This window comes from Ammospiza caudacuta, chromosome 11 (assembly GCF_027887145.1).
Source record: "Ammospiza caudacuta isolate bAmmCau1 chromosome 11, bAmmCau1.pri, whole genome shotgun sequence".
NCBI lineage: Eukaryota > Metazoa > Chordata > Aves > Passeriformes > Passerellidae > Ammospiza > Ammospiza caudacuta.
Window position 1 is genome coordinate 22,067,822 of NC_080603.1, and position 18,890 is coordinate 22,086,711.

Sequence of the window (18,890 nt, forward strand, 5' to 3'; positions counted from 1 at the left end):
AATAAAAATGATGCAGACAAGAGGTGAACCTGCATCATAACCAACATTACTCTCCAGAAGTCAAATTCTCACTGCACTAAACAAAACTGGTGCCAGCATTAGCAAAAGAATCATCATCAATTTTGCTGATCAGATGGCAAGGAAAGCCAGGAGATAATGATAAGTCCAGACAGTCCCACAGACTGGTGCTGAACAAATTCCCACTGCAGAGGCTGCTGTACAACTGCACAGCTCTGCCTCTGCTCAATCATAACTTATGCAGAAATGTAACAACAGCACAGCTGTGTGTACCCAGTCCTGGGCCATTGCTTGGAGAAACCCCTTTGTAAGGACTTTGGAAACAGAAACCCAGATCTGTAAACAGCTCATTTCTTGCTATGTGAACTTTAAAAAAAATTTCACCAAATTGTCCACTCAGAAATTTTTCTGAAGGCAATTTTTAAACATTAATACAGACACTTTTTTTCATTTTTATTCCAACCTGAAATGTCCTTGTAATGTTTACATGGCAAACTGGATAACAATACATTTAACATTTCCATTAAATAAATTATATTTAAATTCTAAGTATCTATATAAAATTAATTATTTAAGCTCTGAACCTAGAATAATTTTGAGACTGTAAAGCCCAAATAGGACTTAAAAATTTCAACTGTTTGTATTATTAAGACCTGCAGTTCTCAAACGGGTACATCATCCCCTCAGAGGACACTGAACCTCTTGATCCTTTCACACACAGATTACTTTGGCCAACAGGCAATGGTGTCATTAGAGCCTTCTACCAATGGAAAAGCAGATCTGCATTTTAGCTCTGCAATGTGCTTCACCAGCTTGTGCCTCCACACTTGAATTCCTGGGGAATAGATGTTTGTTTTCCTTGTGCTTTCCTGACAATGACCCAGGTCCTAGATGTGGGGCCTGATGGAACGAGCCAGCCTGGAATAGTGGGTGGTGTGGCCAAGAGTGATGGAATCCCAAAACTTTTCCCAGGACTTGGAGGTCTTGCTTTTATTTACAGCTCTCGGGAAGTTTAGAGAGCTTGAAGTGGGATTTTTTGGTAATGTTTGGTGAAAATTTTTAAGGCCTCCAGCCTTATAAAGACTAGGCAGTTCTTTCATTTAATATAAACATTCAAAGTATTTTTGTGCAAGTGTAATTACCGATTCACACTTTTCAAATCATTTGAAATCATCACAAAAATTTCCTCTCCAAGAAACATCAGAGAAAACAACTCTTTATTTTCATACAGAAATGGAAGAATCAAAGTTTATCTGTATTGTCAGAACTGAGGTATTTATTATTCCACAGGAGTAAAGGTGTTGGATTGAACCCTTAACGGTGTTCTGTGCATTTCCACTCCGGTGTTGGACACCCATGGAAATACCACATCCTTCCTTACTCTGAATGGAGTAAGGAAGAAGATGAGCTTGCTGAAAACATTAAGAAACTCGAGTCAGGTTTTTCTGACAGAGGAAATCTCCCCTGGCTGCACATCTGGGGTGTCTCAGAACCAGGGCTTCAGCACATACCTGGTACTTCACATGATTGAGCTCTTAGCCATAAAAACATATTTCACATACAAAAATACAGCAGATGTCCTTCCAAAAATCATCTCTGAAGCGTTACTCCCTCTCTTTAGGTTTTATACATTCAGGAACAGGCATTTGAGATATATTGTGAACAGTGCAAAATACTGTTTGACATTTCTTAAACCACGTGTTGCAGTACCTGTAAGCGCCAGCTGAAGAAAAGGCTGAGAAAGGTTTGATCCTCAGAACAATTCTGGTCCAAGTTGAACTTCTGTTTAGAGAGTTGTAAACAAATGTCTTAGAATGCAGAGAATCCTCTCATTTCTTTCCAGCTAAGGCAGTCTCAAACACATCAAGTCCTGCTTTGAAGTAAACCTGAGCTGAATTGATGCTGTTCAGCACCTCTGACAAAGCTGCCTGAACAGTCTCATTTGACTGATGTAGTTTGCAGTGCTCCAGTGCCTCCAGCAGCACTGAAAACTGGCTGGTCCTGTCATCCAGTCTGTAAAGAATATTTCTGAAAGAGAACAATAGAGAGAATGGTAAGATTTTTACTCAAAAATAATCCATCAGATGCCATCAAGAAACCCTGCGAGTATCAGCCACAGCTTACAGATGATACATATTATGCACAGTAAACCTGACCCATGGCAGATTGAGAGACAAATGCATATTTATTATGCCTCTATAAACTGAATTTATTCACTGAACTACATGTACTTACATTGGAGCAGTTACTAAATCCATCAAAGAAGTCTCACATTCCTCTCTGACCATTCAAATTTTTATTCAAAAGCATAAGCCTAGACCTATCACACCCCTCATGAAGGATTTTGTGTCTCAGATGAATTCCATTTATTCCCCTCTAAAAAGAGTTTGGTTACTGCTGTGAATCTTCTGCATAGGTTTGTTTTTGTTTTTCCTATCTGCTCACATTATTTACTTCACTCTTCAGAGGTGAAATTCCAGCTGCATTGATGCCAATGGTAAAACTCTCCTTGCCTTCAGCAGAGACTTCATTTCATCAATAATCCTTTGTGGTTTCAGAACAAGAGTAACCCACCTTTAATGTCTCACACTAGAGGAAAGAAACAGCACACACAGCTAAACCCTTGTGAAACAAAATCTGTGTTACCCAGTAATATCTGCAAACAATTTTAATGGTTTGTAGAAAAACAGATGCAAGAGTATTGTGTGATCCCTTGGAAATGTAATTTGTATGAGGTGGGGAAGGCTCAGAATTCAAAGCTAGTCAGTGATTTTAATGGGGCTCTTTGAAGCAGGCTATAAATGTTATCCAAAACCAGGTGTAATCATTATACTAATTAGAAGAGCACATAAACATCATAAACCTCCACCCAGGAGCTCCTTTGATTGCAAACAGAAGTGAAGGAAATTTGAAGCAGGAAAGCTACAGTGATTTGGTGCAGGACCTTCTCCTTAAATACAGGACAGGTGTTCAGGGCAGGGAGAGGCTGTGTGGAGAACACAGCAAGAAACAGGACAGCTCCCACACTTTGTTAGCAACCTAATGGCATGACAGAACAGGCCAAATGGCAACTCCAAATTAGTAATAAAACTGCCAAGTTTATTTACAGAAGACAGATGAACACAGAAGTGCATCTTATTCTGTGAATCACCTAAGTGCAACTCTGCCTGGGGGAAAGGTAACAAAGCAGACCAATAAACGACACCACAGAACACCCACAATCTTTTGCCATGTTTTCCAGCTTTAAAAAATGTTTTGAATGAGAGGTCATTTTTTTTCAAAGATACGAAATAACTCCTGTCCTCACGAGGCAATTTTTCAGTCTCTGTTTTTACCCCCCAATATTGGGTATACACCCAAAGCCAGCAGTGTGCAGAGGGAATGATGAGTTTTTCATCCCCTGACAGCAATACATCCATACAGTTGAAGGGGTCTGCAATGCAATGCATTAGAGATCTAAACAGAAAAGGGAAAGGGTTGGAATCCAACACTGCAGCAGCAGGACAGTTTAAACAACAGGTCATCACTGCCACAGACCATTTAGACAGAAACAGGTGAGGAGTATGTGCAAGAACAGCTCAGTGGGGACAGAAAGCCCCATCAAGAGGGCAGAAACAGGCTGATGTGGCAACAGCATCCTCAGCTTGCACTGCAGCAGCCTCAGAACCACCCCCTCAGCTGGAGCTGATGCTGCTGTTCCCTGTCTGTGGTGCAGCTCATACTCAAAGGTGGCTGTCCCAAAGCAGCCTCTGTGACACAGTAAATAAAACTGTGTATGTTGAGAGCCAGATAAATTCTTGGTTGGTCTGTTTTTAAGGATAGGCTGTGCTATGGGAAATACTGCGTTTTTCAAAGCAGGGACTGAGTTTGCTCCCTCAGTTCAGGGTCTCCTGCTGAGATCAGTGCAAGCAGAGCCAGGCTTTTGAAGAACTCTCCTCTGTAGTTCCTGGAGTTCACAGGGAGAAAGAATTCTGCTCACAGCCCCTCAAACACCTCCAACAGCAAGGACACTGCTAATCACATTTCTTTCTACCCACAGCGGAGATCTGTTTGCTGGTGGCTGGGAGAGTTTGAGCTGGAATTCTACTCCAAATGCCTACAACACTGGTGCCCTGATCTGTGTTAGGGTATCTCTATTCCTTTAGGTCAACTTATAAAAACATCATAAGACAGCAGCCATCAGCAGAGCAACACTGACTCAGTGCCAGAAACAACTCTAAAGAGAGGATGGTCTGAACATTGGAACATTTGGGACTGCTGAGACAATGTCTGTGGTGAAGAGGAACAGACCTCATGTCCCATCATCAAATGGACTCTAAACAAGGCACACAAGCTAATAAAGATGGTTTACCCTGACATGCAAGGGTGTTAACACAGTTTAAATCTACTGATGTGATTTTGGAATCACTGGTGATTCCACAGTAAATACACAGGCATGTGATCCAAGTGAAAACAAGAACTGCTATCCCACCCCACCTGAATGCAGGGCAAATTACTGTCTGATGAGAGCTTAGTTGTTTGATGAATGAGACAAGCAGTCTACTGTCATAATTTTAAAATAATATCTTAACTTCTGAAACAGTAATATGACTTCAGAATAGCTGATTACATAGTACAGCAGAACCTAATTTATATTTCTATGCATGCAAATACTAATAAGTAACATAATAAAGCACCTGGTTTTTTCCACTTTTCTGCTAGGAGTTCTCACTGGGATCTTGTATTTTCCAATTACTTATCTTTGCTTGGCAAGCCATGCCACCCCTTTGTTGCACAAAATGATTTCTCTCTTTATGCATGTTCATGAGAGTCAATTTATACAAGTTTACTTCTTATCTCTGCTGAAGCTTCATCAAATGAAAAAAATGGTCAGTTCAGTTTATTACTTCCAAGCCTTTACAAGTCAGAAAAGTGTTTTCATTAAAGATTACACATGGACTGAAAAACAAACCCCAGCCATTTCATTGACACAAGGTATCACCATGTGCCCACAACATGCACAATGATAGCAAGAGACTTTAATTTACACTGTGAAATTCAATTACTTAAACATCCCTTAACACAAATTGGTTTTGAAGCCTACACCTCTAAAACAACTCCAGCCTCTGACCTAATTGCTTAAGTATCTACCTTCATCTTTAACTATTTAATCTTAGGAATAAAATTCACACAGTCAGCCTGACCCCCACCAAACAAAAAAGAGACTCCTAAACAGAAAACTGCAATAAATTATTGATGATGCTGATGAAATTACAACACACATCATTCATCCTAATGGGCTTGTTTCTATGACACATCCCAGTGACCTGAAAAGTGGAACACTGAGGTAGGAAACTCAATAACTTCAGGTAGTACCACTGAAAGAGATAGAAGGGCTACAAAAAAACCACCAACAAAAAAAAAAAAAAAAACCACCACAAAATTAAAAAAAAACCAAACCAAACCAAACAAAACAAAAAAAAAAACACCCCAAAAAATAAAAAAACCCCCAGCCTTAGCAAAGTAAAGAGACTATAAAGAGAGCCTCTACTACAACTTATTTATAAATCCTTGGCAGGCTTAGGAACAGAAGCATTCCTGACCAAAATAATGCCATTAAATTCTGTTCTGCATAACCACAAATAAGGAGGCACAGTCACACTCACCAGACCAGAAGGAATTTCACAAATTCTTGAATGACAGATCACACTAGAAATATATTGACTTTAACACAACTTCAATATTAGAGCAACTGGACAGTACCAGATGAAACAAGATTACCACATTATTCTTGTTATGAAAAATGATTTTTTAGCTTACAAGAAAATTTTGTCTGTAGGTAATGTGCAATGCAAGATGAATTATTCAGGCACTTACAGACTCCCATCTAACAGCCCACGTTAGAGATTTTGAAAAGTAATTATTAAATCATTAGGACATGATGGTAAGTCTAGTGTCCCACATGAAATGAGTGCAGGTTTTCTCGGTGGAATCACAGTAGAATTGTTTAGAGATAAATGCTGTGGGCAGCCTCTGTCTGTTCCAGTTATAACACAATGTGTTATGACTTCAGCATCCTCACAAACTCAATTTTGTAATTCCCTGATTTGTTTTTTCTTGTACTCTCCAGGGAAAAAAAAAAAGAAAAGAAAAAAAAGCACACCAGAACAAGGATTCTCTGAATTTCCCTTTCTCCTGATACTGTTCAATTTTCAATGCACTTTTCTTACATTTAGGAGTCTGTTTTCATTCATGTTTGTAAGACATAAAATATGATTACTTTGGTAAATAAGTAAATGCACTCTCATAACAATATATTCATGTTGGGATTTCCATACAGTGGTTATTCATTTTAGGACATAAAAATATCACAAGATCTTCTCTGGAAACAGCACAAGATGATTTATACTGGTTTATTCATTCAAATTTGCACCTCAGAAAATTTTGCAGTGAACATGCAGAATGTTTCTTTCCTTCCTCTGGGATCCTTATCTTTTGATCTCCAATGGCTGTTCTCCTTTCCTCTGTTGTTTTTTAAATCTTTTTGACACTCACGTGCAGTTTTGTTATCTTACCTGTTTTATTTCACAGCAGCATTGTGGCAGAAGGTTTATAATTCTAAAATTATAGCTGCTGGCCATGTAAGATTGGCTTTTATCAGGAGGAGATACATGCCCTGGTGAAGTGTCATTCCATGTCATTAGAGCTGATCCAGAGGAACCCCTTTTTTCCCTACAATGCTCATTCCCTGCTGGATTAAACGCTGGAAGTCGCTGGGGCCATGGGATGGAACAACTCACACATGGCCAGGGAAGATGGGGATGTGGCACCCAACTCAGCTGTAAATGTCACCTCTCCTTCACTGCCCTAAGTCCCCACAAACCCAGCATGTCATTTTTAAGGATCCTCTAATTGTAATTCCTTGTTCCCAACTTTTGTTTCCTACACATCCTCTCCTTTTTCCAAAGAGCCATCAACTGCCTCCCCTTAGTGCTCTCCTTACAGGCTGCAGAGGGTTCCACCAATCTATATTGCAGAAAGTGATGGATTTAAAATCATGAACACTCAGAGGTGAGTGCCTGCCTGAAAGGGATCTATCTGCATGTTATCAGCAGTTGATAAGCTGCAGGTAATCGAGATATCAAACCCAAATAAAGCATAACCAACTGAAAGGCATTTCAAAGGCATCATTATGAGACAGTGGTAAAGCAGACACTCTCTCCCTGCTAGACACACATTTATCTTGCATAAAAGACAGGCATTAGGACACCTCTAATTGAGTCAATTGTGGCCAATGGAGGTTGTGGTAAGTGGGCATGAACAGAATCCTGTTGGGACATGGGACCATGAGGAGGTAATTATCCCAGGTTTGAGTACATTTCTGAGAGGTCAGTTTTAAATAGGGTTTCTTTAAAAAATTAATCCTGATTTTGGCAGCTCTGTGAAGTGTCTCAGTGCTTGGCTTGACTGCCTGCCAAATAAACAAAGGGAAAAAGAGAAGCCAAACAGGCTTACAAGATACATTATCTTTTATTTCCCTACAGTTCTCTTTGACTGCAGTACTTTTTAAAGGTAAGGGATGAAACACACTAATCTCTCACAGAAAGATCACTAAAGCCTAACCTAACCGTAATTCTAGCCTAAGTTTCAGCTTGATGCACCTTGACAACTTTAAATCTTTTTGAGTGTCTTGAGTGCACCAATACCAGATTCCAAAGGACATGTAGGAGCATCCAGAATCCCAAACAGAAAGCAAAAGGTCTATTAAAGAATTTAATCCAAGAAAGGTTGCTTGAGAATATTTTTATCACCGAAACTCAATATTCACAGAGAACATTCACTTTCATTTCTGTTCTGAAATGTGTAAGGAAACTATTCTTTTGATAATTAAATGTCTTCTGCCAACAGAGAAGACTGACATAAAGCTAACAATTCTAAGCTTGATTTTCTGATAATAGGACAGTGTTCTACGATGGCTGAGAAATAATGGGAATACAAAGTCTTTGACAAGCTGTAGCCGAACTTTTTCACTTTTGTTAAATAAACAATAATTACATCACTTCCTAATTTTTGTGACTTTTGATAGCAAATAGTGTCTAGTGTAATATATAATAACCATGAATAAATGGATGCTGGCAAGTAACAGATCATAAGTGGACTGATGTTCTGGAACAGCCTCAAGTAAAAATAATGGAGCTAAGAAAGCCTGACTAGCCTAAAGACTGAGTTTGAGCAAAATCAGCCTGAAATAAATCATCTATTTGCCAGTGCTTAACATCAACATTACCACGCACTCACAGGTTTTCTCTTGGTGAAAATTTGCTGGGTTTAGGAGCTGATTTATTTCTTGCTTTGGAGTAAACAAGATGACTAGGTAAGGAGAATCCAATCTAGAGCTTCAACAGTACAGAAAGACTTCACAGAAGTGAACTAAAAAGATACAAGTAGGATGCATTTGTTCTTCAGAAGCTGCAAGTCACCATTTATCACTACTAAAGGGCAGTCCTCTAATTAGGCATAATTTTCTCTAGAGTTTCACAGAAATTAATTACGCAACTTTATGCAGAAATTCCTGAAGAAGCCAGAGAACCCACTTTGCCACAGAGCTTCCAAACCCTGTATGCAGCTGATGGAGAATGATGTATACCCTATGGAGATGTAAAAATTCCTTGAAAACCCACCAGCACTTTTTCTGTCGTTCCTCAGAACAATGATTTACATTTATACTTAAAAGATTGATGATGCATTGAACAAAATTGATACAACTGTATTTTAAAATGTTATTTGCTGGCAGCAACTGCTATGAAATATTCTTTGTTAAGTTACAAATAATGTAGCTACATTGTTGGTAACAAATGTAAGCATGTTGTTCTCTGAATGATTTATGCTACACTTGCTTTTCAAGCGAAAGAAACATATGCTTGTGTGGATGATTTGGAGGAAACTATCTGTCTTTTAAGGATGTCTCAGTCTGAAACACTCCAATTCAAAGCAGATGTGCTACTATTTTGAAGAACTTGAGGGAAGTGAATTAATAAAATTATTTCCAAATGGCTCACAGCTGATGTTCTCATGACTTCATAGGGCTTTTTATTTAGAAATCATGTGAAATATCCTCTTCCTGAGGAGGAATCCCATTCCCAACCAAAGCAGCAGGCAGTGTCCAGTGCTCAGTGCAGGAACTGGCTTGACCTTGATCTCCAGCTCTGATCCTGACTGGGTTTTTCACCCTCAATAACTCTGAGCCACGTGACATGAGAGCATCACCACAGGTCATTATCATTAGAGTTAATGAGGGATTAAAGAGTATGTCATAATACATAATACATCTTTAAAGAAATGCCCAAAGTTATATCATTATTGCCTTCAGTGGCAGGTACACGCACAAAATTAACACTTCTCTTAAGTCCCAGTTAAGGTAATTTTCCTGTTAATGATCTCATCAACACATTTGCGAGCTCTACTGCCTGGGTAATATGTTAGTGAGGGAATATTGCATATTAACTATTTTCCCAATGAATTCCATTTATTTTTGTACTATAGTCAAGAAGTGTTCTTGGCTAATATTTCAACCATATATGGTTGAAATATAACCACTCATATATGAGTGGTTCTTATCTGTCATGATCAAAAATGTGGATTCAGATATTTCTCGGATCTAAAAAATGTTACCAGTCCTACTGTTTATAGTAAATATAAAATAATGTATAAAATATTAGGTTCTGTCGGATTTAATAAATTATTCAGAATCTAATACTTTGTATAGCTTCCTGAGATCACAGCAGATTTTTTTTTTTTCTGGAACTAAATATTCTTGCCCTATTTAGCACCATAAGTGCAGACCAAGCAAGATCTGCCAGCAAGGGACATGGAGAGGAGTTGCATGCTAACCACAAGAGTTGCTGGAGGTTGGCATGAGAGCTCTGCACTGAGCTCACAGAACAGCTGTGCCAGGGCTTTCACAGTCAGCACAACAACTGCTGTGAAATGGGCTAAAACATCCACTAAGGACACATATTAAAATAAATAAATTTTACAAAAAAAACTCAACCCTTTTTTTTATTTTTTTGCAAGACTATGCACACTCACGGGAAGCATGAGGAATATTGTTTCCTGGACACAGTCTTGTCTTCAGGACAACTAATGCTGGGTTAAATTACAATATAATATTTACTGGATCTCAAACATAATGGGTCTGATGTATTGTACAGAGAGAACTCTGCAAGTATACAAATCAACCTAATTAAAAAGATGCAAGAAAATTCATGGGAAGTACATAGAGGAAAAATAAATTAATATATGTAAAACCAGGTTTCCCTTCATATCAGGGAAGTGAGAAATCTGTTTTCAAGCCATGACATAATCCCTGATTACAGAGGTTTTTTGCTTTTGCAGGTGTAATGAAAAGATTTTCATGTTCCCTGTTTAAATAAGCTTTAAAGTCTGCCATAATTACAGCTCTGCAGATGGCTAATTCAGTAGTATTTATGCAGCAAATGCTCTTTAAATAGTAAAAATTTACAAGACAACAAATACAGTCATTAATTCATTGCCGTTACTTGTATCGGTGATTCCAAAGGCGAAAACATCTCAATTGCACCTCAGATGGATCAGGTGTTTTGAGTACGACTATCACTCACTTTATTGCATCTCCTCAGTATTAAGAAAGGGCATAACTCAGCATCATTATCAGTCATGAGAAAAATAATAACCATAGCAGGAATTTGTAAGAGCATTATCAGCCTAGTAAATGCTACTGGTGTGTGCTAGGATAAATGTGCTGCTCCATGCTTACAACTGCAGAGACCACAATCACAGTGCTCAGACACTGTAAAGTTCAAAGGGATAAGGCAGAAGAAAATGGGAAAGCATTTTGGGTGTAAAAAGTACATTTGGAGAAATGCTTATCAGAGAGAAGGGAGCTGAACAACAACTGCAGAACTGAGAAACCAGAGGAGGATTAGGGAAACAAGAAATGCCACTGTTCACAACTCCATTTATAAGCCATGAAAAAAATCACAGAAGAAAAGGAGTTGCAAATTTTGAAAGATGCAAAATATGGGGGTCAAAAGTCAGGAAGGAAATCATTGCTGTCTTGGAAGACAGAAATTCATTTATTCTGACTGAATGGCAAAATCTGAGGTACACTATTCTACATTCTTTCCTTCTCCCCCAACATAATTCTAGCATTGTATTTACAAATTGCACATGGCAGATAATAGAGACAGAACATTATCTACTGCTGCCAGTGAAACACGAATTATTTCAGTATTTCCCACACTAAGGATCATTGACACCGTAACAAATCATTCTCTGTTCCACATAATACAAAGCAGAACAATAAAAATACTCCATGCATTTGGTTCAGGTCAGTCAAAAAACATCCCAAATATTACTACAAAGGAGACAGGAATGTTTTCTACTTGGAGTCATAAATGAAGAATTCAAAATGAAAAAAGAAATCTCCAGAATTTATACAATGAGACAGAACTACTGTCTTGGCTAGAAGCTCAGGGCTGGGGCTTTGTTTTATTTTGCAGGTGACATTGCACTCCATGTTTACCCATGTTACTCTTTAAGATTAGCAGGATATTTGCATCTTTAATGCTCATCCTCTGTAAATCCAATGAGCAGATTGTTTACACGTGGAGATATAATAAGCTCTTTAATTTTCCTACTAAACATATCTCTGGAAACTAGACTCTTAGGGCATGTGTATTCTGTAACCTGAGAATCTGCTGCAGTTTACCAGCAAAGCAGAAATAAATCCTGTGGAATATACACATGTCAGGAATGTACATAACAAATCTCAATCTGAAAGGAAAATATTTGTTCTGGTGAACAACACACACTTGAGTGGCACGAGTTCAGTGCAAGTTGCCTTTTTTGAATGATACTGAAAACACCTTTTGACTGTTCTTTCATTTCATTATGTCAAATTCAGGCTGCACAATCTATCTTTGCTTACTGCCAGTATTTTGTTCAGTGCATTAAAATGCACCCATTTGTTGTAATTCTTTAGCCCAATGAAGTGTTAATGTCACACTTGGGTATCTGTGATGAAAAGAAGCAAAAGGAGGAAGTTTAACTGATACAAATGAGCAATAAAAACTGCTGGAGTTCTTTGCTGAAGACACAGATTGCTTTCAAAATCCTTGCTTTTCACCTACTTATTACTCAATTCACTCAATTACATCTATTAGACAAAACACAACCATCCCTGTAAAAATTCCACAAAGAATGGTGGCAGATGCACAGAGCCTTAATGGACAGGATAAACTTGGCATGCTAAGATAAAACATTTAAAAGAAAGATTTTACACATGTTGACTTTGACTTTTTTATAAAACTGTTAAGAGAACTGTCAGTCAGGACATAACTGATCCTTAGGCAAGGGTCTATTAAGAATAAAATGCACCTAACTGGAGCAAAAATGACAGCCTGAGCCCTTGTACGCCTCTTTTTGGCTTTAATTTTAAATACTGAAGACACAAGCTGTGATTTTAATGACTCTCTTAAGTTTGAAAATTTTGGGGGAGCATCCCAGGGGATTCTAGGAAAATTCTGCATGGTTACTACAGGATTCATCTGGTATCAACAGCATGCCTGAAAGTTAGACCTGGAGCTGAAGAAATGTGACACTTTCACTGAGACAGGAGATCTCCCTGCACTGAGTGTGCCATGCCTGATACTCCATGAAGTTTGCTTTATTATCTCCTTTTTTTTCAATATTATTGTGCGCTGAAGAGCTCTGCCCTTCAGCACAGGGAGAGGCTCTCTGTGAGTACCTAAGGAGTGCACACACAGACCTGACAGATGCATCAGGCTGACAGCTGGCAGAAATTCTGGGAATCAGTAAATATAAGAAGTGCAACAAAATATACAGTAAACAGGGAGAACCCTCTTACTGAGCCTAGGCAAACACAAGATTTGAACTCAGTATTTCTGAACACCAGGAAGATCCACACTGTGTTGCTCTCCCTGATATTGGTGCCAGTGTTTTGGTTCAGTGTTTCTGCAGAGGGAAAAGCATGCAAAAGCATGGCATGATCAATATTTATGGAATGTTTTTATGGCTCTGGTGAGGCTGACCATCTCATGGAGAGGACACTGTGCTTCAATTGCTTTTTTCCCCCTGTGCCTAAAGTAACAAAGCCTCTGTTCTTACATTTACCTTGTAGATATCACTGTTGTGTAATCTATGATTATTACCTTTAGTAGCAAAATATGATCATCAGAAAACACACAGAAATGTTCCATACAAGTATACATTGAGAGAGTGGAAAGCAAGAAATGGCTAAAGATGAGAAACAGATTTCTACTGATTATTCCATTAAAATAATGGCAAATTATAAATCCAAATAATTATCAGTATTATGATTATGCTATGAAAAACAAAGAGAAATAAATGAAAAATACCAACAGTAATCCTATTTTATGCCTAGAAATTTGTTCTGAAAATAGAAAATCTACCCAGAGTTACCACTGGGAATCAAAGAAATACTTCAGGTACAACAAAACTCAGCAATTTTCTCCTAACCCCAAATCAAGTCCCAGGGTAACTTTTGCAAAGCAGGATATTCCTCAACCTATTATTTTTCATTCTGCCTAAATTTCTAGATAAGACTAAAATACCCTGATTAAAGCTGTACTTGTGTATTTCAGGCTCAGCTGGAAATAGAGATCATGGGGAACGTGCTGTTGTCAAATTTGCAGTTCAGTGTCAGGAAGTTCAGGTAAGAGGAACGAGCATCAAAACTACAGCATTTACTGTACTGAACAACCTGCCAATGTCAATCATGATTACTGAAATTTAGTCAAATATCCTAATCCAATTATAAAAAAAAAAATAGTAATTTGAATTCTTCTAGTGTCTGATTATATTACTTCTCATTATGGACGCAAAATGTATCAATTATGCCCAAATATTGCCCAATATGACATTGACTGGAATGAGGCATTTAATTTTTTAAGGACCTATATATAGTTAAAGACTGTAGCTAAGGGAATGTGTGTGCAAACTAGAGGAAAAAAAAAAAGATATATAAAAGTTGTATCAGTTCCCTTGTAGTGGAGAAGCACAGGAAGGTTACAACACTCCTGCAATAAAGAAAAAAGCACCTTTCTTTTAAATTCAAGTTCTAGGACAGAAAACACAGTATAGATCCAGAGAGCTGTGAATTAGGACAAACACAAGGCTAAAAATGATGCCTAAAACTTCAGCAAATTTGTCAAGTGCTTTGATTGAGGTTGAGAATATGAGTCCAAATGGGTATACAGGAAGCAATCATTTTTTCATGAAGAATACGTCCTTTACTGTGCACACAAATTCTTCCTCCAGAAGGCTGTAAATTACAGTATTTATGGAATCTTAATGATCTAAACACAGTTGGAGCCTGAAGGTCAAGGCTGCAAACTGCATCCTAAATTTCTGTTTACAGATGAAGCACAGTATTTATTGCTGTACTGCTTGTGCTGCTATAGTTAAAGGGCTGCCAGCATTTCCATTATAAACCACTATTTCAGGGGTTTATAACTTGCCTATCAATCTTCTGACTGGGATGAAACATGGCATACAAGGTCCTGGCTGTGAGACTGATTTTTTGGTTTGTTTTCCTTATAAAATGACAACAAGAATAAGCTTAAAGTTTTACAAGGAAAAAAAAAAAGAAAAAAAAAAGTGCATTAGGCTTTTCAAGTATTTCTAGTGTTCTCAGGACACAATTATATCTTCAGAATACAAAACATATTCACATAACTTCATCAATTAACAGAAGGTCTTTCAATCCCTAAAAAATGAAAAATAATCTAAACAAGACTTAGATGCTTTTTATTTTTTAATTAAGCAAACGTTCTTCAGATTTTAAATGGCAGCAAAGGACATCAGCACCCTAACAGTGTCCTTGGCTCTGTTTATCTGTGTAGATTTGCCATTAAAGGTAACAATTACACACCTTGGCACTGTACAAAGGTTGTATTCTTTTTTAATGAACATCTAAATGATGACACACAAGGTGTCCTTTGCTGTTGTATATTCCAGATGATGTCAGGTGAATTTATTCAGAGTAAAGTCAAAGCCAATGTTTCCTCCTAGTCTTTGAAATCCTGTACTGTTAAATCGTGAATCAAATTTAATTAAATTGGAGGGCAGCAAGTACAACATTTTCACTTCCACAGTGTCTACTTTGCCAGTGTAAAAGTACTTTTGATCTGTACTAAAGTACTGTGGAAAGCAGGTGAAAAATTTGTTACTTTATGTTTGCATATCTAGTAATTACATTTTGGTAAATAACAAACTTAATAATGCAAGTGCTGCAAGAACTGAAATATTAGAAGATGTCAAAAACCCTTTCCTTATAATCTTAAATTTTGATATAATTTATTTTTACAAATAAAGAGCTGGGCCAAATTCAACAATGTTGAATGTTGCTGTTGCAATGCAACACATAAATATTACATTATTATTAAACAGGTTTTTGGCTCCTTTGCAGCACCATACCAGTTCAGACAAGACAGACAGCGCTGCTAAACCTGGAATATTAGACTTTATCTAATCCCATTTTGGCTTATTTCTTTAAGTTACAAATCCAGTCACAGCAGGAAGGAAGTAAATTAGCCTCTCCCCAAATATAATTATTCCATTTTCTTTATTACAGCTGTAGGGCTTTTATTCACTGACACTTTTGAGCTCCCCATAACTACCTTGCTTTTTTTTCCCCTTTGCTTTTGTTAAAAGATGACTGCATTTGTTTTATACCATTGCTAATAACTGGAAGAATCCCTCCTGTACTAGAGCTTTCTGCTTTCCTTTCTCACCTCTACCACTTGTCTCTTTGATGTCCACTTTTACACATTCACTTGCACGAGACACTGGGTAATTTTTCCCATCAACTGAAATCAAAGTGCAGTTTTGCTGCTTCAGATGGTTCTGGTGAGAGGCAGAGACCTGCAGACTTCTTAGAAAGTAAAAGATGGGATGACTACGACATCTTAAAACCAACCTGGGTAGTGCAGCTGAATACATATCAGAGAGCAATTCCAAGCAGAGACAAGATGTTATGAGCAGTAACTGACTCAGGCCTCCTCATTAACTGGGATGTACTGCCTTTAACTCGCTGAAATGCATCCAAGAACGCTGCTATATAATTAAATATGTTAAATAATGCTACACAGTATCTTGTACAATTCTGAATCTTCAATGAACTGTACAAAGTTTTAAATAAAATATAGGTGGAGCTTGTCAAGCAGTATTAGACTTCAAAATATTTTCTGCTTCTGAAAGCTTCCTGTTCCATGTGACACACGTTTCTGCCACGCTGCCTGGGCTGCCATCACACCATACGTCTTGTTAGCAGCGATGCCATGACAGAAGTACTACAGTGCTGCATTCTAATGACCCCTTGCATTGTAGTGAATTAATGTTTTCTGCAGAAAGGGCGTGATAGGAAAAAAAAAAGCTTTAATTCTGGGTACTCACTGACGTCTTCTCTTTAAAGACAGCTCTGCGAACCAAGCAGCGGTGAACACCATTTTAGCCCAGCTGCAGAACGTGTGGAACACAGTGTAGCGTACCTGTAAAGTCCTGGAGGAGCTTGCTGAAGCAGGAAGCTTTTCTCCAAGCCTTGCAGCACATCATTGAGCATCCTGACTCTGACAGGGGCTCGCTCCTGGGGGTCATTGGCCGGGCGCATCTCGTCCGACTGGAACAGCTCCGCCGTGTCCCTGAGCCGCGACGCCGCTGCCAGCAGCTGAGGGACGCCTGCTTCATCACCTGGCAGCAGGGACAGCAAGACAGCCACCAGTGATTCACTCACCACTTATTACTCTTGCTTCCAAGTCAAAATTAATAGTCCAATTAAAACCTGAGCCTCTCCTTCCCCTGTGAGCAGCACGAACGGGGTCGAGGGAAGCCATAGATCATTCCGTGTAACCTCTGATCTGCTTTTCAAAGATCAATTTGGGCTCTGGTGCTTTAAGATCTAATAAGCTGTGAGGAATGATTTTTTGGGGTACAGCTTAAAATCTAGCATTGGAAAAACAGGCATGCAGGAAGCAATGGTTATAAATCAAGAGCTACAACATTTCCTTCTGAGACTGAATTTATTCAATGCCATTTGATGCTGTTGCTCCTGAGCCTGCAAGCTTGTGCTTGGATTCCATAATGACTGCTATATAGAATATTTTAATATGCAGAGTTTAATTGAATTTGATTCAACATTTTAGAATCTTAGAGGTTAACATCAATTGTAGAGGGTTATGTGAAATTTCTCCTCTTAATCACTTAAGTCATATGCCAATGAGCCAACTTTAATTGATATCCTAATGCATATTCTAATCCAGTCAATATTTTCAAAACTTTTTAACTTGGAGTGTTAACTATTGCTTTGTTAGCAACCCCACTCAAACAGCAAAAGAATAAAAGCCTGCATCACCTAGGAGCATGCCACAATTTCAGTATTTCCCTGTTCATAGTCCAGAAAGAGAAATGTGAATTGGAGCACCGTGAATGTGCAGCCTCCTCCCACCTGCAGTGCAGGTGAAGAGTGTGGCTCCTTTCCCAGTGTGTGCATGGACTGCCTTCATCTTTACAAGCACAGGGAGAGAGAAAGCAGAGCCTGAACCTGATTGAAAGTCAAAAGCAGTATCAGTCAGCACAAACATTTCCAGGATGCAGAAATTATCTTTAAGGCCAAGATTCACTTCACCTATTGACAAGAAATCCAACTATGCTTAGATCTTTCAAATAATGCCTTAATCAACATAAACCATGCAGCTCTAGGAGCTGTCTCATCTCTACCTGAATGTGCAAACCTCAGGGAGTTCTGTGCCTTAGTGACTGAGATAATTAAGCCAAGAAAGTGGTTCAGGACTCAAGTTCAATGAATTTTCCACTTCCTTGTGTAAGATACACACAGAAAAATCACAAATAGTAATTGAGGAACATTGATATGGTTTAACCTTAGCGGGCAAGTACCATGCAGCTGCTCACTCACACCCACTGGCTTCCCTGATGCAATGGAGAGAGAATTAAAAAGTTAAAACCAATGGGCTGAAATTAGAACAGTTTGATATATAATGATGATGATCATAAGAACAACAGTAATAATATAGCATCAAAAAGGGAGAAAACCTAAAGAGAGACATAAAACCCAAGACAGACAAGTGATGAGCAATTTTATTGGGGTGACCATGTTGAGTCTGGCCCCAGCAGCAATCAGACTCCTTGGCCACCTGAGCTTAAACTGAGCCTGATTTCTCTGGTATGAAATGCCCCTTTGGCCAGTTCAGGTCAGCTGTCCTGGCCATGCTCCCTCCCAGCTTCCTCTAACTCCTCTCTGGGAAAATATGGGAAACTGGAAAGTCCTCAGGGTAAGCACTACTGAACAACAACAGAAACATCAGTGAGTTACCAACCTTCATCTCATCCTGAATCCACAACACATTTCAGCTACTAGGGAGAAAATTAACTCTACTCTACTTAAAATCAGGACAAACACCAACCCATTTCTCAAATTATTCATGGTTGGAGTCTGAAAGGTAAGCAAATAATAGGGATGGAAAAGCAAACATGTGTAACTAAGAAACCCAAGGAAATGCCTGAATATAACATATTCTCTCTCTCATACAGAAAAAGAGACTTGCTATTGGATACATTCCAGCACAGGAAAAGGAGTTCATAGATCCCATATACTCCTGTCATTCAGCTGACTGGCACATTCCAATCTAGCAAAACATGAAATGATCCGGAATACACGGAGAGACAAGATGCTGGTGTGAGAGAAACTGTCAGATTTCCTGAGAGATCAAGATGAATTTCAGCAATGAACAGAAGCTCCCTGGGGGAACAGGAGTGAAAGAAGATGGTTTACGTCTGCCCTGGTTTGGGACAAGGTT

The 18,890-nt window shown here is 38.5% G+C and overlaps 1 protein-coding gene across 1 annotated transcript in view; it reads right to left on the minus strand.

Moving 5' to 3' along the window:
- Positions 1-887: 887 nt before the first annotated feature.
- The window catches only part of NAALADL2 (N-acetylated alpha-linked acidic dipeptidase like 2), a 312,928-nt gene continuing 294,925 nt past the window's right edge, over positions 888-18,890 (minus strand). Inside the window, exons 13-14 of the mRNA XM_058812368.1 lie at positions 16,569-16,767; positions 888-2,046 (exon numbers count right to left, since the gene is read on the minus strand). Coding sequence (XP_058668351.1) covers positions 1,848-2,046; positions 16,569-16,767 — 398 coding nt within the window. The 3' untranslated portion in view covers positions 888-1,847. The remainder of the gene's footprint in view (positions 2,047-16,568; positions 16,768-18,890) is intronic.